At 50.0% G+C, this 21,637-nt stretch overlaps 6 protein-coding genes across 6 annotated transcripts; 1 reads left to right on the forward strand and 5 right to left on the reverse strand.

The window, feature by feature from the left end:
* Positions 1-3,100: 3,100 nt before the first annotated feature.
* AKAW2_10772A (uncharacterized protein) lies at positions 3,101-4,087 on the reverse strand (the record flags this gene model as incomplete). Its single annotated transcript, XM_041690901.1, has 2 exons — positions 3,101-3,884; positions 3,957-4,087. The coding sequence occupies 2 exons, from the start codon at positions 4,085-4,087 to the stop codon at positions 3,101-3,103; spliced, it is 915 nt and encodes a 304-aa protein (XP_041537492.1).
* A 2,422-nt stretch (positions 4,088-6,509) lies between these two features.
* gel6 (putative 1,3-beta-glucanosyltransferase) lies at positions 6,510-8,172 on the forward strand (the record flags this gene model as incomplete). The annotated part of the gene is made up of 3 exons (XM_041690912.1): positions 6,510-6,657; positions 6,722-6,933; positions 7,060-8,172. The coding sequence occupies 3 exons, from the start codon at positions 6,510-6,512 to the stop codon at positions 8,170-8,172; spliced, it is 1,473 nt and encodes a 490-aa protein (XP_041537493.1).
* An 827-nt stretch (positions 8,173-8,999) lies between these two features.
* Positions 9,000-11,234, reverse strand: AKAW2_10774A (protein kinase domain-containing protein; the record flags this gene model as incomplete). Its single annotated transcript, XM_041690923.1, has 1 exon — positions 9,000-11,234. One exon carries the CDS (start codon positions 11,232-11,234, stop codon positions 9,000-9,002), a length of 2,235 nt encoding a protein of 744 aa, XP_041537494.1.
* Positions 11,235-13,709: 2,475 nt separating this feature from the next.
* Positions 13,710-14,024, reverse strand: AKAW2_10775A (uncharacterized protein; the record flags this gene model as incomplete). The annotated part of the gene is made up of 1 exon (XM_041690934.1): positions 13,710-14,024. The coding sequence occupies one exon, from the start codon at positions 14,022-14,024 to the stop codon at positions 13,710-13,712; it is 315 nt and encodes a 104-aa protein (XP_041537495.1).
* A 360-nt stretch (positions 14,025-14,384) lies between these two features.
* AKAW2_10776A (uncharacterized protein) lies at positions 14,385-15,361 on the reverse strand (the record flags this gene model as incomplete). The annotated part of the gene is made up of 2 exons (XM_041690945.1): positions 14,385-14,615; positions 14,888-15,361. The coding sequence occupies 2 exons, from the start codon at positions 15,359-15,361 to the stop codon at positions 14,385-14,387; spliced, it is 705 nt and encodes a 234-aa protein (XP_041537496.1).
* Positions 15,362-16,733: 1,372 nt separating this feature from the next.
* AKAW2_10777A (putative AT DNA binding protein) lies at positions 16,734-20,342 on the reverse strand (the record flags this gene model as incomplete). The annotated part of the gene is made up of 1 exon (XM_041690956.1): positions 16,734-20,342. One exon carries the CDS (start codon positions 20,340-20,342, stop codon positions 16,734-16,736), a length of 3,609 nt encoding a protein of 1,202 aa, XP_041537497.1.
* Positions 20,343-21,637: the final 1,295 nt, after the last annotated feature.

Genomic DNA, 21,637 nt, shown 5'->3' on the forward strand with positions numbered 1-21,637 from the left:
CTGTCACCCATTAAGCCCTGTTTATTAGATCAGTTATCCTCCAGCCTTTTCTGCTAATTTCCATCGTTGTCGGAAGCGATATAACTTCTTAATTACCGACTGGGATACAATTCCACGGTACGTGAAATTAGACCCTTGAAGCGATCCTGCCTGACAGGTGTCACTGTCACTGTCACTGTCCACTGCTGTCACCCAGTTCTGGACCCTAGCTATCTATCCACACGATTTCAGCATAAGGAGCATGCGTATGCTATCACCATCCATATCAGGGATATAGCATATCCAACCAAACCAAAAATCTTACAGAAAGAGAACGATCTTCATCACTCACATCACTCTGAACAAGGCATCTGCATACACATTCATCCATCCACAATAGCCATCTCCTTTTGAAAGTGAAGCGACGACTCAAACCTGATTCTCTGATCTACCAACAGAACCTAGACTACTACTAGATCCCTCGATATCCTGTTTCTCGAGACTGGCCGGATGTGATGCGATGTATGGATCTACATGCCGTCTATTTAATTACTACCCCTTCCTGATCAAGTATACACGGCTCACTCTCCCACACCCACGATCCAGAACATCCTCTGTACTACAACAACTAAAACGTAGGTGGTATACGGTTGTGCCAGCAAATGTATCTCGTGATGTGATCGCAAGCACGGAAAATGCAAAAATGAATTGTGGATAATGGTGATCCCCACCGGGTTGTATTCCATCCGACTCGGACCCAGTCTAGACCCCGTTGGTTACCTACACAACCTGATGTTTCTACCAGATAACTCTCGTGTGGTGGCGTGGCCTGTCTCCATCCATCAAGGAATAAATTCATGCCTGATGATAGATGCTCCACTCTACGCTTAACCAAGTACCCAGTGTACAAGAGAAAACAATACATAGTAAATTAAACAGACAATCAAATGATCATTATTCCCACGGAGAAAGAATCAAAAAAGATAAAGAGAGAGAAAGGAAAAGAATCTCTCAAACACACCCATCCATGGAATCTTCAACCCCCATCCCGTATAACCCAAATCTCTCTCTCCCTCCGATAATTAAATCCAGCCATACACAACTATCCCGTCTCCAACCTTACTTTCTCTCTCTCCCATTACCACTAGTCTAATAGTCCTCTATATTAATGACTCTCCTCAAATCAACCCGTCATAACTAGATACACCATCCATCCTCAACCCACGGTTCCAGACACTTCCCTTCCTCCCCGTTACTCTCCACATAGTCTAGATTAATTGATCTTCCATCATGAGACCAGCCAGACTCATCCTTTCCAATCTACTCGGACCAGAGGATCGAATGATTAAAGACTAGATTCATCATCACCATCATCCTTCAATCTCCTCTACCAGAGGATAGAATGATTGAAGTAAAGTAATAGGACAGACATAGTATAGACATTTAGAGAGATAGTAGACCCTACTTTCTATCCCGTGCCACATAACCCATAACCCACCAAGTCCCAATGTCCATGTCGAATCTAGATTGCGATAAAATAATTGCCATACACCCATCCTTATATTCCCCCCACACACACACCTAAACCCTCACCAAATACCTATTTCGTCAAACTACCGAGTGGAATCTAGCCTATCCCATCCCATGTCCCAGATAGATAGACACTACCAGATACCTCAAAGGGTCAAGATAGAATGAATACGAATTTGCCGCCACCACCCCTCTCCTCCTCCTTCTCCTCCACTTCTACTCCTCCCTCGCCATCGCCATCGCGGAGTAAAACCAACCAACCTAACTAACCAACTAATCTAATCTACTCAACCAACCAAATGTAACCTAACAAGTTAGTCCAGATATTTAGCGGGTAGTAGAATGTGGGGAAAACACGGCACATTCGTACGTACGTAAGTTAGTTCACCACCACTACCACTACTACCACCACTTACCGCAACTGAATCCACTTCTTCATGTCTCAGATATACAAAGGTCTGGGAGAAAAAAAAAAAATCAGGTTTGTATTATCTTTATATTCAGTTTATTTTTCATTCTTTCCATTCGTTGTCTGACTTTCTTTGGCTTTTGTTTTTTGTTGTTGATGCAGTGGGGAATAGTACATAATAGAGGGGCAAAGAGAGAGAGACATTTAAAAAATTGATTAGTTTGTTTGTTTTCATGGCTTGCTGAATGGAACTGAAAAACAATGTGCATGCATGCATGAAAGTTCCCCCACTTTGACTTAAATTCCCTTGCCTTCTTCTTGTCTTGTCAGCTAGCCAGATGGACAATCTTACAGCTAGCTAGCCAGCCAGCCAGCCAGCCAGCTAGATGTATTAGGTACATAGTAGTAGGGAGGTAGATAGTTGGTTACAGAACGTCGTCATTGTGTGTTTGATCGACCTGGATTGCGTGTTTTGTTTTTTGTATTGTGTTTTGTGTTTGTGTCAGTGTCAGTGTCAGATGGGCTTACGTTGGATAGTAACTGATGTGTGGGCGGGTCTGTGTCTGATTCTGTTACAGTTCTACATTGCATGACCGACATAGGTTCAATGTGCTGTTTGTGCATGTATTGCTCTTCTCGTCCATCAAAAGTATATACAGTTGAATAGAACTACCTCATCCTGGCGGATTCCACCTCGTGAGGCTATTTTGCCTCCACACTCTAACCGTGGCTGTCCTCTCAATAACCTCAGCCCCCGAACCACGTCTTTTGCCCCCTTGCTGCGAATGGCTTACAGGATTGCACGATCTGGACAAATCCTGCTCAAGCCACACACGCATGCACAACGGTAGGCATTTCCGCGGAAGCAGTCCTCGACATTACATCCACGGGGGGATGTCCGTGAGTTTCTGCATGAGGAAGTACGGGTGCATTGAAACTTCGGTGGCACGTCTAGGCTTAGTGCGCACCTACTTTGCTTCGGGACTGTAGATAGTTTCACTGAGAGGTGGGCTGCAATAAGTTTGCAACTCACGTCAGTGGGCCGATTCCTAATTTCGGCGGCGGATTCGGCCATCCCGATGCAGGATGATTCCAGACCGTTGGCGACTAGACCCACGACAGGTAGTCTGTTTAGATTGTTCTTCCAGCTTGGTCGCTTGACACAAGCACCCCTGCGATCACTCAAGATGTCACCGATCTTCTGCGAGGGTCACCATGGCGGCGAGCATGAAATCTCTGCGGCCGCTCACTGCGGCAGGGATGCATGCCGCGATTGGCGCCGGCCTTGGCAAAGAGCTTCTGGTCTTCTTCGTCGATGACAGGGAGCTGCGTGCAGCTGGACTGCTTGACCGTCACGGACGGCCGTGACGAGTCATTCCGAGAGCGCTGAGTCGGTCGGTACGACTCCTCGGGCTGCAGGTCGTGTCGGTCCAGAGCAGCCTGCAGCTCCAAGCACTGCAGCACCAGCTGCTTCACACCATCGGTCAAGGCGCAGGCGCGATATTCGATGTCCGGCCAGAAGCCCTCGCCCCAAAACGTATCCTCACGGACAGCATTCTCCAGCGATTCGTACCAAAAGTCGAAGTTAGGCAGCCGTCTCTTGGCGCTCGGGAGGTCCAGACCCTGCAAGTGGTCTGACAGGAGACACGCCACGGCGACAAATCGAATGGTCGGCTCCGAATTCATAACGTGCAGAACGATACAGGCGGGGCAGCGCTCGGTCAAATACCAATCATGCTCTTCGCTCAGAATAGAATGCAGCCAAGCATAAGCACCACGCGCCTCACCACGGAACGCCCGTTCGCATTCCGCGCCTTTGTGGCGTGGCAGCACATTGGTTGCGATACGCGAGGCTTGATGGTGGAGCAGGAACAGAGGGAGGAGGATGGTGTGGATGATATCGCGATGAAGGCGGAAGGTTTCCTGTTCTTGACTGGGGGTATCATGGCGATGCTCGGCACAAAAGCTATAGCCGATATATTAGCTACGATATTTGACCGCGGATTTATTTTTTTTCTTGATGGTTGAAGACACGTACCTAGGAGCCTTCATGCCCAGTTCCTGGCGCCTCAGATGCTCCCTCACAAGCCTAAAAGCCTCATTGCGATCCAAATTGGCGCGATCCCGGGGGGAGATGCGAAATGGGGAATATGTGCTGGTGGTGGACATGTTGCGGTCAACCGCTTAATTGCGCAACGGATAGACCGTAACGATAAAAGAGGCGGGAATATATTATGGAGACGGTAATATATAGCGATGGGGACAAAAATAGCAATCCGACGACTAATATGCGAATAAGGATGACGTTGCACCGGGGAGGCACAACAGGGTTGAATTTGGGCGAAACACGAAACGACTAGTCCGAGCCAATCAAACGAGGCACAAGTGGGCGGAGAAGCTTTCCAAAGAGGGCGAATTTGAAGGACGGGAGAACCACGGATAGCATGATCCAGACCAGAATAGACGAGAATGGAGTGTGTGTTGGTGAGGAATTAGGTGTGGTAAGAGGGTGGATAGTAGGTAGATAAGGTGAAGAAGAAAAAGAAGGGGGGGAGGGGAGGAGGGACAATGGGAATTGTAGATATATCTACTTTAGTATGAGTTTAAACCCCCCAGCACGTCAGAAACGGGCAAGAAAAAGAAAAAAGAGGGGAGGGGGGTGGAAAAGGGAAAAGCAGGAAATGAAAAAGGAAAAGGAGGAAATGAAATGAAAGCGTTGGCGGAGATTCCTTGGAAAGGGAAATGGCACGCATGCGGGAAAAGGAAGCCCCAGTCAGACGAGGCCCCGTCATCCACGCAAGCCGGTGACGATCCGTCTTTCACTAGTCGATTGCTTGTAACTCTCTGCTTGCATCTCCTTTTTTTTTTTTTACTTTCCAACCCCCAAGAAGGATGGGGGGATATAATAATTGTATTACAACGAAGAGGCTGTCTACGTTGCCTACTTTGATTTTTGTTGCTTTTTCAGAATTTTTCCCTCATTTAGTTCATATCTATTTTTCAATTATCTCAACAGCATCCTACGTCAAGCGGCCGAAGAGTAACGGTAACTAGCAGAGAACAGACCCCATCTCCAGATGATCCTAATTATTTAGGCGGTGGGCCCAGCCAGGGTCTCGATCGTTGCCAAGACCCATCGCTCCTCGTGCTTTGGGCGAGACCGGAGAGCCCAAAGCAGAACACTTCCAGCAATAAGGGGGCGGGCAATCCCGGGCGATGGCTTGCAACTGGTCAGGTTCCTCCTGACATCGCTGGATCGTGTCCACCTAGTGCCATGTTCCCAGCATATCTTGACAAAAAAATCATAGCATACATATTAATAGTAGCTTCTTACCCAACTTCACTTTGCCCCCTCCTCAGATTTATTAGCCACTATCGTTTGAGAGATTAATCGTCTGTTCAGCCCAGGCGATCAAACCGGATGATTTAATTGCGACACACAATTCCTACCACACCATAAGTGCTAAGTAGTATCCACTCGGGCCCTCCCTGCCCTACAGGTTTCAGGCGAGAAACACAAGCAATTTCAATTTCAGTTCCAGTCTTATTTTGATTTTAATTTCCCGGAGCCAAATTAGTATTAGTCTATCTACTTACTGTGTAGCAATAATCTGGATTTATTACCTCATTTCCCTCTGTCTCGCTCCCTCCTTTTCCTTCAAAGAAGCGATTCATGACTAATCGGGAAACGTTTTGTTGTGCGAAACCCCTATAATCACGTGAGGGATTGGGGATTGCCAATTCGGGTCAGGAACCAGACCACTCATGAACATTTGATTGGAATATCTGACTGGAAGTAAAATGTCCCATAGATAGACACTTTGTAGTTACCAAAGTTCAAAGTTCCATTCAGATAAAATGCTTAACCCAAACATTATTGAATGTGGTGTCCCAGATATCTCCGACGCGGTACTCACATAGTTCGCGACAACCTTGTTGCAATGCCTGCATAAACAATCCCAATCCATGTTGTCGATCCCATGCACCCTGGCATCCATTAAGCTGTTCCCCCTTCGATCGTGCTGCATTCCATCTTCCCCGGAGATTGGAACTGCCTCTCCTTCTCTCATCCACTCCCAGAGCCACAATGAGTTTAACACAGCTGCAGGATTCTTTTTGACGTCACGCTCCTTGCAACAACACTCCCGAGTATGTCTCCTCCAGGGCAGACACGGTACCTCTGGTATGGCAGGGCGCCAGGACGATGGGGAGGTAGATACCCGGGGGGATGAATGACTTCAACAGTTATTCGTGCATCTGTTATATTAGAACAGGTGTTTTCTCGTCCATGCAAGTGTCCTGCATTCTCATTCCCCGGGTCGTCTTATCTACCTGCTTTACAACTTCACAACATTCACTGTCCAGACAGCTGCAGGCAGTTTTGCTGGCGTGTTCCACTCACTTCTGCACTCTGTCTTACTCGATTGATACCGACGCATTGGACTGGTCGATTCGCTCTGTTTTATCACTCTTTGGATAAGGATAGCGGTCAGAATCCCCGGAAGGAGACTGCAGAGTACCCACCCGATCTATTATCGCAGATTACTTTGCAGAGAGCCACGCCGCGTGCAGGGAACTGCGAGAAAAGACAATGGTCAAAACACACTGGTCATCATCTGCAACTGCTCTATCGTTGCTGCTCAACACGTTCTATGCCCCCACCGCCAGTGCCATACAAACCATCTCGGCGGTTGGTTCAAAATTCTTCTACGAAGATGGCACCCAATACTACATCAAAGGTGCGTGTGTCTCCATTCGACCCACGATAGTTCCTCACGCACTGACCCGCACACCATGGTCTAGGCATCGCCTATCAACTCATTCCCGAAGATCCCCTGATTGACACCGCTCAATGCACGCGAGATGCCGCCCGCATGGCCGAGTTGGGCACCAATGCAATCCGTGTGTACCATGTGGACCCTAAAGCCAACCACGACGGATGCATGAAAGCTTTCGCAGATGCAGGCATTTACCTGTTCGTCGATCTCGACACGTTCGACACCGCGATCTCCCAGGTATGCACTTACCACCACCACCACCATCTATGCCCTATTCATGACCTATCACCCGACCCATCATCGTATCAGGCCGCCAACAAAACCCTTACCCCATAACTAACCACTTCATCCCCAATTCAACAGGACGACCCCCACTGGGACCAATCCCAATTCGACAGCTTTAAAGCCGTGCTGGACGCCTTTCAGAAATACGACAACACCGCCGGAGTCTTCGTCGGTAACGAGGTCCTCACCACCAAGGACGGCTCCGCCGCCGCCCCCTACGTGCTAGCCGCAGCCCGCGACATCAAATCCTATCGCAATGCGCAGCACTACCGTTCCATCCCAGTCGGCTATTCGGCCGCAGACATCGCCGAACTGCGCCCCATGCTGCAGAACTACCTAGCCTGTCGCTCTGACCCCGCCGAACGACTCGACTTCTTCTCCCTCAACGCCTACGAATGGTGCGGTGACTCCTCATACGAGCTGTCCGGCTACCAAACCCTCCAAGACGAAGCAGAAGGCTACCCCATCCCCATCTTCTTCTCCGAAACAGGATGCAACGTAGCTCGTCCCCGCACCTTCTCCGACCAGGCCGCCATCTTCGGTGACCACATGTCGGGCACCTGGTCTGGCGCTATGATCTACGAATGGATCGAGGAAACAAACGACTACGGCCTGATCGAGTATGGCCCTCCCGGCGCCGACACTCCCCCAACCGCTACCAAGGATGTCATCGTCCAGGACGGCTTCACTCGCCAGGGTGAACCCACCCCAATCCAACCTGACTTTGATAACCTCAAGAACCAGTGGGCTACGCTCGACCCTACCGGCGTCGCTCTATCCGACTATGTCAAATCCACCGCGGCTATCTCCCCTCCGGAATGCCCTGCCTCGACAGACGGTGGATGGGCCGTGAATCCATCCGCCCCGCTCCCAACTATAGGTCAGGCCTTCGTCCATGCTGATGATGACAACTCTGATGGTGATGACGATGGTGCTACCTCGCCCGCTTCCGCCACCGCAACTACTACCACAGGTACTGCATCCGAGTCTGGAGCAGATTCTTCCAAATCGGTATCAAACAAGCAGTCTTCTCCCTCTTCAGGTACAAACCCAAGCGGAGTAGCCGCTTTTAGCCCATCGAGCGGGGCTTCGTCCATGCATGCTGGAAAGGGTAGTGGCTTTCTGTTGTTCCGGCTTGATGTGTCTGCTCTGTTTTGTGTGGTTATTGGGGGCGTGGCGTGGTGGTTGTAGGTGATTGGTTAGATGCATGTGACATGCACTTGAGTGAGTCGCGGGTATTTTTATCCATCATTTGGGGGTCTACTTATTTACGCTCTTATCTCTATTTGTTATTACTTTTATCCGTGTTAGGTTTGGTGTGGGTTTCTCTTTTTTATGACTGATCTGATGATGATTTTGGAAGTGATCTTTGGAGGGTATAAGGGTGTTTTGTGGGATAGGGATTGGCGTGGATGGTGGGTTGCTTTACTACTGGATAGTCATGGCGGAACTATGAAATGAACTTAATTGTCTTTGTGATGTCCTCTCACCTTTGACGCGTATTTATATCCATTACGGAGATATACTAGAAGAGATGTACGCATCAAAAATAGAATTTGATTAAATGACTAAGCTGAATACAAGTGAAACAGAAAGGTAGAAAGTATCAAGAAAAGGATATCACCCAAAGCAATCACAAGCGGTCATTCGTCATCAATCGTTAGGAGGACTGGCATATTAGTATATGAGAAAGAAAAAAAAAATAAAAATAAAAATAAAAATAAAAAGCCGAGTCTCCTGAGAAAGAAATAAAGTGTAAAGGTATATAGTAGTATCAGAGAGGAAGAACCCGAAAAGCCTAGAATGTACAAGGCATGGCGTTGTGTACAAGTAGTATGTGCGGAGTGCATGAGAATAGAAGAGTGGAAGGGAAAGTGTAGTAAGTAGTATACCAGTAATGCGGCGATGAAATGACAGGTTCAGGTTGATTCAGAGGGCAGTATGTCAATGATACAAAGAGAAGCAACCAAGTGCCTAGTGGTTATCGCTTTGGAACGGGTATATATATAGAATAAAGGCTAATGCTTCCCCAGAGCGATGCTGTAATTCCATGTCGGATCGTTGTGTGCTGCCGGGCTTAGACCATGATCTGGATCACGCCAAGGGACGGGCGACGAAGAGGTACTGTATTTCTCATACTCTTGATCTGTGTCGCTGCTATATATATAGTTGTCCGCGTATTGCTGATCAGGCAAGCTGAAACTCGAGGCAGAGGCTGAAGGTGAGGGACGGAGGCTCACGAGTCCTCCAGAGCTAGTAGATGAGAATTCGGCAGTCATTGGACTACTTGGAGACGGGGATCTGGCCCCTAGTGGCTTTGCTCGCGGGACGACGAGTCTGTCTGATGACGAGGCTGCTTGTGCGCCTAAACGGAGTGGATTTTTCGTCCTGGGGGCGTGGACTTGCAGGTCGGAAGTACAGTGGAGGCTACAGCTTCCGTCCAGTTTCTGGAGTGAGTGGGCCAGGAGCTGCTCCACCTGATAAGCAGATGGACGGCTCATGGGTTCTCTGTTTAGCATGCTTCGCACGACGGTGAGCATCGGTCGAACAGCCTGAAAGATAGGATCTTTGTGTTTCTTCGCATCGTTGTCCAGTAGGGCGATCCAGGAGCTCACTTGGCCGGCGTTTCGGTCGAGGTGGAATGAGCAGTCTGCGACGCCGCCACCGCGGCCAGCGGTCCGGTTCTTGGCCCCTCGGTGGTGTGAAAAAGCAGAGAGCTTGCGCTTGCATAAATGAGTGAAAATGTCTAGAAATACTGCTCCAAGTGAGAATATGTCCGAGGCTTCTGGATCTGACTGACTTGTTTGCCACGTATGAACGATGGCGGCGTTGGAACCGATGATTGGGTAGCCAAACTGGCCATATGTAGTAGAAGGAGTGGTTGATGATCTAGAAGAATTGGAGTTGGACGAAGTGATGGACGGGGTGTAGAACATCGGTCGTTTTATGGAGGATACCACGCGCTTGCGGGCGCTCCCTACGCTTGATCCAGAGGAAGATGAGTTGGTGAAAGAGATCCGAGAAGGTGAGCCTCGTAGGCCGATACGTATGGCAGTTCCCTGCGACGTAACAGACTCCGCGTGTATTTCTGTATCCTGATCCGACGGTTGAGAGCCCCGGAATCTCGATAAGCTCAGCATTGCGGGACGGGACGACTGTTTGCGAGCCGAACGCCCCCCTGATGGAAGCGCAATGTTTGGGCTTGGTGCGCTTGTGTCCTGAATACTGACGGAGCGCACCCATCGCTCGGGCGCACCATACTGGTAGGTTTCAACGTCGTCCGGCTTGAGTGGGGAAAGAAGAGTGTCGAGAGCCTCAAACTGGCCCAGGAAAATCCGAAAGTCGGCGTCCACCAGGACGTTCGACGGAGAAATCAGGCTATGGGCCTGGCTATGTGCATGCAACCATGACAATCCATTCGCCAGACAATGTGGCCAATTGACTAATATCTCTCGACGCTTGTTCTTGGCGAGGCGCTTGAAAGGTTGAGGCACGTCGGTAAGGAACGACATGAGGGTTCGCTCGTAAACGCCCGAGAAGAGAATGCAAACGGTGGTATCCACAAAGTAGGAGGCGTAGATTGAGTATACGTGATCGTGGGCTAGCCTTCTCAGAGAGCGGATTTCTTCCACCACCTCGTTCTCCTCGAAGAAATGCGGTGCGCCGCCAATAGAGACTTGCGTTCGCAACAGCACACGACATTTGGGGCCAGCTAGAACAACCTTCTCCACGCCCTCTCTCACTAGAGACGTTCCGGTGCGAAGAAGCTCCACGGGGACGCCCTCGTTCTGAGTATACTTGATATGGTCGCCTTCATTGATACCGCGTACCGTGAACCGCCATTGAGCGAGAAAGAATTTGTGGGCAACCGTTGCGTTGTCCCCTTCAGGTGCGAGAGGAAGGCGAGTGGTACTCGGTGCCGACAAAGGTAAATCCGTGTCATCTAATGATTCATCGACCAGGGCAAAGATGCGCTCCGGTATGCCGATATCCACGAGGATCAGGAAGATTCTACCGGCCTTGGCGAGGATCCAGTCCAAGTAAGACTCACTGGTCAGACCCTCTCCCCAAGGCAAAGGGTTGACGAGACGGTGCAAGATGTTCGAAGGTAGGTGGTTAAAGACGTATTCGGGACAAAGGGTGGCCTTCACGCGATCTTCGGGCCACCAGAGTGAGGTGATGGCCGCCGACATTTCGAACTCATGGCGATCCGGGCCAAGATCAGGCGCTTCCCCGCAGGCGGGACCAGACATCTAATATATCGGCGAAAGGAAGGATTCGAAAGTCACAGGGTACCTACACCTGGCCAGACTCGAGTAGGACAGACATGTCTCTTTACGGGGCTTCAGCAAGCGGCTGTCACAAAGAATGTCCGGGCCACAGACGGGATGGTGGAGTATAAATGGAAGGAAAGCGTAAGCCCTGAAACCAATATTGCACATCGATTGAAAGGAAATAGAGAGAATACTCCAGGTAATCAAGAAAATTGTCATTAGATCAATAAACATCAAACCTAAAGGGGATACCTCAATATCGGGGGGGAGGAGGATACAAGTGTCGCGCGGAGTGTGGCGGACCTCACTGGTGGACACGAGGCTTATCAAGCGCCCAGCAAGGGATATTCACGGTATTATTGGAAGGATCCATTCGATAGTAGTATATTCCGGGATTGTAGAACGGGGGAAAGAAAATCAGAAACCTAAAGGAGGGGGGGGAAAGGCAGGGAAGAGGTACTTTTCCTCTGGCCATGGTGCCAGTTCCACAGTGATAACAATCAATTCCGAACATGGGACCACATGCTCCTAGCGGCCATCCAAGCAAAAGGAACGAGCATACGAAAAAGAAAGTGCACCCGAGGAACCAAGCTCGACCATGGGTACGAAGTACCAGCCTAGTAGAGGATCCCAGTGCCCCGAAAGGAGAATGCTTGAGAGGATAAATGAATGGCCGGGGTTTCTCCAAGACAGTGGCAACGGCCCCGTAGGCCGGCTCCGACAGTGAGGAACCTGGCGAAAGAGATTCTCAAAGCCGTTAAGGAGTGGGGTGGGGTTTTCCAAAGTGAGGAGAGCGGAATCTAGTATAGTCCTTAGAGTTCGGAAGGAGGGAAGCTAACTCTTTAGTCGATACTTTAGCTGGGCAGAAGAATAATGATAGAGTGATGACCCGAGAGGAATAGAAACAAGAAGGGGAATGAATGGAATACAAGGCATGCGTGGACTCGATCCTCTCCTTCCAATGCAGGAAATCCAATGCAGAAAAGGAATAAAACCCACGCGATAAACAGCGCCGACCAAAGCGTGACTCGAATTCCCGGATCACGGGGTCTCGAGTCATTGCCGGACTACTTCTTTTTTCTTTCTCTTTTGGGAATCATCATTGTATACTGTCTTACAGTAACTAGTACTATAGTAGTAGTCTACCATCGCCTCACCATGGCCACCCGACACCTATCGAATTGATAAGTAACAAGCCCATTGTGAGCCATCATTCTTCTACTAGGAGAATCTGTCTTGCATCCATCGAGCTGATCGTCAGGCGCATCCTTCTTGGTAAAAAAGCAATGTGACGTGGCGTTGATCGAGAAAGAGGCAAGACAACTAAGTACCTATCTATCCCGACTCTTAGGCGCCTGCAATAACAACAACAGCCACTGCAGGCAAGAACAAAGCTAAAGAGGGTACGATACACGACATCCGGAGACACTATGAGGGGACACGGAAGAAAATTAAAAAATAAAAATAAATAAGTAAATAAAAAAAGGAAATCTCCCCAAAGATAGGGAAAAAAAGAAGATACGTAGATACTATGCGAAAAAGTCCGAGGCAGGGATCCCGGGTCGGGCAGACTATGCGTCATCCCCTGGAGGGTTCGGGATGCAAGCTTATCAGTTGACAGTTGGACAGCCAAAGTTTACTCATGAAAATCCCGCCATTAGTCACGGCCTCCCGAGATAAGCCCATTGCTTACTTTGCATTGCCATTGTCCAGTTATTCATCCCATGGGAATGAAAAAGGAGGGCTTGAAATATGATCCATCACATGAATGCTTTTCAATGGGTGGTTTTTGTCTTCTGTGCAAATAGTGCAGAACCACACAGCCAACAACAACAACACATACACAGCCTGAACAGGTGGCTAGGCTGGGGCAAAGTGGCCCGCGCGCTGTATCCATACTTGAACCTAACCTCGCTCTCGACCTTATGATAAGGCTTACAGTAGCCTACTTTGTACTTGTGTTCGCAAGATGGAGACTATCATGAGGGTTAGAGGAAGAAAAAGGTACGTACAGTAGTTCGCCGGTCCGCACGTCTCATGTAGACAAGCCCCAAATTTTCGATCTTCGCCGCACTCCTTCCTGCTTATCTCGGGGAGCTCGCGCGGTACTCGCCGGTCCGCCGGGGTAGCTTCGGCTCTACTAAGTTAGTGTCTTCATTTGACATGGTTAGGTTTGTTGCAGGGTGACATGAACTAAGCCATTGATTTTGATATGGCGTGGCGCGGTTATAGTAGTATTTTGCCGCGGAGTTTGCGCGGGCTTATCTTTGCGAGCCTTCTTCAGTGGTAGTAAGCAGACTATATGAGCCTCCAGTAAATACTACTCCTGCCTGATGTAGTATCTATAGACCATACTATGACAGGAGAAAGTATCCATGGAGGACCTCTCTATACCCAGAGACCTCGCTCTCGATAAAGCATAGAAGACATACCATCCGCCTTCAATACCATGCTCTACTCTAAAGAATGATCGATGTGCAGCCAGATGATCATTCCATGCAGCAGGATCGCCCCTAAGTCCGGGAAAAAAAAAGCCATGCTTGTGCGAAGTATTGCGTTTATTGTTTTCTTTTTCTTCTTCTTCCTCCTTCCTTGTTCGATTCCCTGCTCAACAGAAAAAAATCCTTTTCCGGAACCAACGGGAAGATCAAGATGCGCAGCCAGCTGGATCGACAGCGAAGAAAAGAGAAAGTGGATAGTATAAGGGGGGGAGAGAGAGAGACGAAAATAAAACCCACAAGCCCAAGCCTCAGAACTAGTACAAGCCATTCATGCAGGAGGTCATCATGGACAAAATTCTCGTCTCTTCCCCCCTTTTTCCTTTCCAACCTTCTGTGCTTTTCTTCATTATCTCTTCCTGCCTTCCTCATTCTTTTTCCAAAATGGGTTGCCTTGCAGAGCTGATCGCAATTAGAAAGAGACACATTCAGACACACAGACGAAGTCGTAAAAATGACGTTAAACACCTAATTCCTGACCAGCGAGAAAAAGGATCGATCAACAGAAAATCACCTGTCAGAAATGGTTATCGTTTCACGTCGGTGCCAATCATGACGTCGAAAGCTCCATAGACTATCTACTTACTTTTGAGCCTAGCGAGGCACTATATTTCCGACGACCCTAACATAACTATGATCCCATGCGCCGTATCCGCCGCAATCGACTATTAGTCCTCTGCGTAGTTGGAGCAACCTGTTTCTGCTGCTGTTGTTGCTGCTGCTGTTGTTGTTGTTGCTGCTCTTCGTAAGACTTCCGTCGAATCCAGGATTTGCGAAAATGCTGCTGCTCTTCGTCCTGTTGTTTCGCTCGGTGGTGGATGAACTGTTCGTGGGCTTCTTTCTCCTCGTGCAACTTTTCAATCTAGTTTTACGTAGATACGTGAAAAGGTTAGTCATATGCAGGTACAGCAGGGTCTGCTGTATGTCATGTCCCGTCAATGTGTGAGATGGGGGGGTGAGTTCATTTGTTCGGTGAAAGTCAGACAGACAGGGGTATAGATCTGTTTGTCTCACAACCGTGAACAAGCAAGAGCGAAGCGCGCACACACACACACACACACACAGAAAGAATGGGAATTCCAAAGAGAGATTTATTTGAAAGACAACTAAAAAAGAAAAGGGGATGAAACATACTTGAGCAATCCACAATTCCTGCTCCGAACTCCAAGCTTTTTGACATCGAGCCAGTTCGCTTCTCGCAATCGCTAATTTCCGTTCCTGTTCCATCGTCCACCGACATCGATCTCCAGCCAGACTAGCCCAGCTGGCGATGCGCACCAACCCCGTCCGACTACTGCTACCGCTGCTTCTGCTGCGGCTACTGCTGCTGCTACTGCTGCTGTTGTTGCTGCTGCCCAGATGCGAGTCGATTGCGCTCACCGCCATGTGGGCATGACCATCGGTCAATGCTGCATAGTCCTCTGGGTACTGTACTGCGCCCCAGCGAACCTCGATGGGCGGGTCAAAGTCGATTTCTTTCCCTTTCCAGGTAGAGGAGGGGGAGTGATGTTGTCGATGTTGTCGTTGTTGTTGTTGCTGCTGCTCGGTTCGCTTGTTGGTGAACAGGGACAGGCGCAAGACATACTTGACTGGATTGCTGACTCCCATTTTTTCTTTTTCTTTTCCGTACATATACAAACTGTAACTTCTGTCTGCCTGATCTTCCTGCTGATCTGTTCTTTGCTTATCGGTTCAAAGGGACTGGACAGTAGTACCTATGGTGGTGGACTTGACCGTTCGCAGTTCACTTTGGCTAAGCTGACAAGAACTGTTCGAACAGTTGTAACTGAACTCAGGCACACACACAGACACACAGACACAATAGATTGTGTATACTACGGGCCATTTGGAAATCCCCCTTTTTATATACATCATATCGACCCGGTCACTAACTACTATTACTACTACTACTGACTACCAACAGCACCCGATGCATCTATCACTTCGGGGAACGGTTTACTACCTACGATACCTTCGTTTCTCGCCCTGCATACTTTCCTTACCCGAGGCGGCCAGGAAATCCGGTTTTAGGCGCCATAGGAGACACAACCCGACATCAGGCTTCTAAAATGGGGCTAGGCTCGTATGTCGCCTTCTTCCGCTTGGCTGACGCTCCAGGATTGTCTGCACTGTGCAGTCAGAACTACAATGTTGGGACCAATGAGGGACGATGATGTACCTCGAGTTCGTCAGACCATGAAGTAAGTAGTAGTTGGCAGGTGGCAGGTCAACCCCCGTTTTCTGTGACTGCTACTATTTCCGTGAAACTACTATGTAGCCACCCCGTGGAGAAGGTAAACGTGGCAATAGGAGCGTTACTTGACCACGACCCATAAAGGAATAGGGTCGAAAGGTTGAGAAACTCACCAAGTTGACGGGACGTTGCGGACGTCACAGAGCAAACACCGATGCCCGCAGCACGACACGTTCCATGAAGATCGGTCAACTGTGCTGCATTTATTGGTCTATACAGGGGCACTAGAAAGTCAATTCTGCGAATCAGATTCCAGGCCAAACAATTCTGTTCCGAACCTGGCTGACAGGTGCGCTTTTTTGCCAAAGTAGGGAACCATATGTGCTGCATACACCAATGGTGTTGTTGCGTTTCCATTCCAACATATGAACGAGTAAGAAATAAAAATTTGGTTGGCAGCTGACTCATGGAGATCCAATCGGGTGTGGAGAGTCCAAGACAAATGAAACAGAGGGGGAATAGTACGTAGACAAAATAGATGCTGTACAAGAAACATAAGGCCAAAACGTAAAGTGAGCCTGCCACCCAATGACCCTCAAGATCAATCCCGCTGGTTCGCCACCCGTGAAGACCCGAAACAACGTATCCTCTCAACAAGAAAAGCAAGAATATAAGTCGTTACAACGTGTGCTAACTTTGTGTGCCAACAAAGTTCTGTACTCAAAAAATAGATGTAGTGTGCCGAGTTCAGGCGGCAGAAGTCAAGCGACGTGCAGGTTTGAGAAGTCATATGCGCCACGTCCCGTATGCTGTGTCCCTGCTTCGCGGATACTCTTCCCTCAGTTGATCCTCGTGGAGCCTCCTCTCCCTCTGGTCTTGTCTGATCTGTTCCCCGATAATGATACTGATCAATCTTCTGTGAACGTCAGCCTCCGTCCAGGGAATCTGACCCGTTCCGCCGGCCTGTGAATCAGCTTGGGATAGCTGCTGCGCGAATCTATCAACTATGCCAAACTGAAGCTCTGTGACTGGCACTCCGTAGACTCCATCCGAGGTCCAGATCCAGTCGCCAATCATATCGGAGCGACCAGGCGCCGGATGGTAAGGGAAGCGTTCAGGATACAGTTTTGCCGAGCGATAGAGGCGATGCAGCAGGCGATAGTGATCATCGGAAAAGTACAAGGAAAAGGAAGAGGGCGATTGCTCTCGTGAAGCCCGCCCCTCCGCTACTTCTTCTCTGTCACCCCTCTCGTCCAGTGAAGCGTGCGCATCGTCGTCCGCTTGGAAAGAATGGGAACTAGCGAAACTCTGTTTCCCATCTTCTGGCTCTTCAAATCGAGTAGGTCGTGGGGTTTCCCCTAAGTCTCCCCAGTTGACTTCATCGTCGCCGTAATCCTCATTATCATATCCATCATGCGCTGACTCAACGGCGGGCGGTTCCTCATCTTCGTCGCCCGAAGGGTTTTCCAAACCCCGCCCTTGCTGTTCAAACTTCGGTGCTCTGAGCCAACCAGGCGTGAAATTAGTGATTTTCTGGAACCAGGATGATGCTTGACTGCCAGGGCTTGCATGCCGTGGACGTGCCGGCGTGATGTCTCCCACCTCTGGAGCAGTTTGTCTCTCGGATGTAACGGCATCTGACATCCCCCCAATCTTGTTGACTTCCATCCCAGGGTCTTGGCGTTGTCTAGCCATCTCCAATCTGGTTGTGGGATCGATCTGGAATGTTTCATCCTCCGAGTCCCGGCGAGGGCTGGACTCCACGTAGCCCTCTGACTGTTGATCCTGGTTGAAATCATGCTCATAGTGCTCCTCTTGTACCACAGAAGCTGGCGAACGGCCTACAGAGCCTCGTATTGCACTGCTCGGCGGACTGCTTTTCCCATAGTAGTAGTGGCGACGCTTTGGTGTGTCCTGGGCACGGTACAGAGCCGTCAAATCAACTTCTTGCTCCTGTAACTGCTTGACCCTCGACCGGCCCAAGAATGGCACAGTCTCCCGCTCGTTTGTCCAATGAGCCGGCGATAAGATCTTGCCATTCTGATTCCGAGCAGGAGTCCAGCCACTCTTCCACGGGCTAGACCCATCCTGCCTAAGGTGCTCACCATCCTGGTCATCCTCAAGTAGTGAAGAGTGATCTGATTGGTTGCCTTGACTGCGAGCTTCTTGCTGCCAAATATCTTCGTAGCCATCATCCTCGTCTTCCCCATCTAGGCGCTCGGCCTCTACGTGGGCGTCGTCATCTTGATCGTCTTGAACGGGTTCCGCCGCGTACTCTAGCTCATCGCCGTCTTCATACATGCCATCTTGTATATTCGACTGATCATTATCGTCGCTGTCAATGACGATAACCTGGCTAGAGTTTGCCATCTGGATCTCTCGACTGATAGCTTCCCTTTCCCGTTGCCATTCTTCCATCCGCCGTTTCATAAACGTGCCCGGTGTGCCATAGTCGGTAGCCTTAGGCGGTGTTTGCTGTGGTGAACTGGAGCCACTCCATTCCCTGGTCTCCCGAACAGTGTTTCTTGCAGTCTCCAACTCCATTTGTCTGCGTTGTTCCATTTCTCTCTCGATCCGCCTCTTCGCGAGTTCCTGCCCAAATGCCAAGCCTGCCTGCAGCTCTTGTTGTACTCGTGGGGTCAAGTCACCAAAAACATGTTCCAGCCTTTTCCTAGACGTATCCAGCATAGAATCTGGATCACCCGAGAAGCCAAGCCTTCCTGAGTTTGACTGGTACGAAGATTGCTTCTCTTCTGAGTTTCTAAGAGGCCCTTCGAGAGCTAAGCCTGCACGAACTATCCTGACGAACCTAGTCAACAGCCCCCGCTTTTGTCCAGTAAAAGTCGACTCAGATGATATCGCCGTCGATCCGGGCATGACTCTGGAAGGTTCGAGCCTGTCTTGGGATGATGGACGGTCTAAGTGGGCATTGGCCTCGCTTGACTGGCGGAACAGCTGGGCTGGTGACTGTTTCCGCTGCTTAGAGTCCGACCGGGGCTTCCGAACAAGATTGTCCTCTTGTTGATTCTGGACCGCCGAGGCTCTTCGCTTCAAGACGCCATTTGATTCCCGTTCTAAGAAAGGCTTTAGAGAACTCTTGGCGGCGTGGGAGTGGCTCGCGCTCTTGATCTCATGTTGTTTAGCAGATGGCAATGTATCCAGCGAGACCATGCTGAACCCTTCACTTTCCATTATAGAGTCAAATTCCCTGTGTTCCTCGGTCGGATCTGCGCTGGGGCGTGCCCCGCTCTCAAGGTGATCCTTATCATAGGTAGCACTAGTTTTCTGAGCCTGCTCTGTCTTATCTTCTTCCGCTGCAGATGATGAGGTTGGTGTGGGGTAAAGGCGTGAAGGTCTCGGGGTGCGGCCGGCATGCAATGTGTTCGCTGGCGAGATAATCGAGGTATCGCGGGTTGGGGATGGCATTTTGGAAGGTGTTGAATGTAGGTTATACTCGTCGTTCTCCGTAAATCCTTGGTCGACATGGTCAACATTTGGAGTGTCAAAAGTTTGCTCAAATGTCACCCGGGGACCAGTCTCATCGCGGACAGCGGAATCAGGTAGTTCCAATCGGTCGCCATAACCAAAATCGTCATTGAATTCGAGTCCTTGATCCCCCCCAATGTCATCGTCGGATCCCGGGTCTGCTGCCAAATTCAACGGACTCCATCTCTGCTCGGGCTCTATCGGCGCCTCTTGTTCAATCTCTTGGTTCTCCACCTGCTGTTCGCTTGGTTCTACCACATCGAGCGCCGGTGCGCTTTTCCTCGGCCGGCCTCGCTTTCTCTTCTGACCTGTCCCCCCAGGACCCGGAGTATGCCCTGGGCCCGGGGTATGTCCAGGGCCTGGTGTATTTCCTGGACCCGGGGTATGTCCTGGACTACCTCCGCGAGGAGTCGCATCCTGCAACCAAATGTCCGACTTCCTTGGGCGACCTCTGCGTCTGCGTGGAGTCTGTTCTGTATCGTCTTTGAGGGGTACTTTCATCGTTGTCGTTGATGGCTTCAACCGTTTTCGCGAAGGGCTGCCTTGGTTCGTTTCTTCATCTTGTGTCGCTTCGAGCGTTACCCGGATCCTCCACGGACTGACATTCCCGTCGGCCGGACCCTTATCGGGAGACATTCCACCGCGCTGGCCGTTCAGTTTCGTCGTCGGGGAGGCAGGTAGCACAACGTCATTGAACTTTATGGAGTGGGCGTTTTTCGAAGGGCTCAAACTCACACGCGACCGCCTTTTGCCCTTCGCTGTCCGCGGACTTTGCAGGAGGCGGAAGTTGGCGGGCGACATGAAGCTTTGGCGACCGGAGAAGGGGACAAATGGGGAGGAGATCAAATAATCGGCGTCGCCAGGTGGCCCAAGAATGTCCGGAGAAGAACTGGAGGTGCGTGAGGACATATCGATAGGGAAACAACGATGCGACGCATGTGAGGGGTGATTTGTGACCCCCCGTCGCGTCTCATAAGGACGACACCGGATTCAAACACTTCAATCGGCTTTGCTAGTCGGACACTTTCATATTCGGTCCTTGAAGGTGAGATTAGTCGTCGCGTCTGGAAGCAGATTACCCAGACACGGTTTCGGCCACCAAAGACAGTTTCTCAATCTGTAGAAAATCTGATAAAATCGTCGCATAACATAAACAAGTCTCCCGATCAGGCAGCCCCAGCGACCGGCAGGGAAGATGCTTAGGTTATCCGGCGGGATGGTTGTTCCTTGCCGAGTGACTACGGGGCGGCAGAAGTACCCAAACAGCAATCATGACCCATAACTACCATCCTTATAATAAACTCTATAGAGTAATCAATTTTGTCCTTACCTTGTTTCCCCCCGCCTAAATGCTGGTGATGTTGCTGTCAGTGGAACGTTTATTCTAATTTCGTCCATAATGTACTGAACCAGGTCCGAATGACACCTTCAGTTATAGCAGGATGTCACCTCGTAAGAGTGAGCGAAGGCAAAGAGAGAGAAATCGATGATCGACAGGCCGGTTGCCTTCCCCGCAACCTCTAGCTTTTCCCCCGCCGGGACTTTCCCGAAGAAGACTAGCTCCATTCCTGGGGCTTGGAATGTCTTCCGTGGCTTCATTTTGCGCTACTCCCAGATTGTTACTTTAGCCTCCAGACTAAGGGGATCACATCTCACCACCACGCTCGCCCTCGTTCGGCCAGAAACCTGTTGATCCTAGCTTCTTCGGCCCAATTCACTCACTTTATCCGATCTTTTCAATTTGCGCTCAGACTGTGGTCAGACCCGGACCAAATTCTCCCGCCCTACTCCATTGGCCCAGCCCCAGAAGCAACTGTGACAGCTACTACACTATAGGGAGTACGAGGCAAAGTCACCCATGCTTTTTGGCTCCGGACCCCTGGCACACTTACCTTAGTTCACACCTTGGTAAGATGACGCCTTTGTTCGGGTATTTTGTGAATGAGCTAAACATCAATCCAGGAATTAGCTGCATTCCTACCCCAGTTTCTCGGTCCCTGCGCATTGGTTTCCCCCGCCCGCTGGTCAGGCGCGCCATCATGAGGTAAAAAGAAAAGTCCAATTTAATTGTAAATAAATACTATGCGACCTTCCACCCGATCCGGCCAGGGACCTCTCCAGCTTCTTGGATGCTGCCGCTCTCTGCTCTGCCCTGCCCGGATCACCCCTCGTATCTTGGTCATATATTGCTGCTTCTTCCTCCT

This window comes from Aspergillus luchuensis, chromosome 1, assembly GCF_016861625.1.
Source record: "Aspergillus luchuensis IFO 4308 DNA, chromosome 1, nearly complete sequence".
In the NCBI taxonomy this organism is placed as follows: domain Eukaryota; kingdom Fungi; phylum Ascomycota; class Eurotiomycetes; order Eurotiales; family Aspergillaceae; genus Aspergillus; species Aspergillus luchuensis.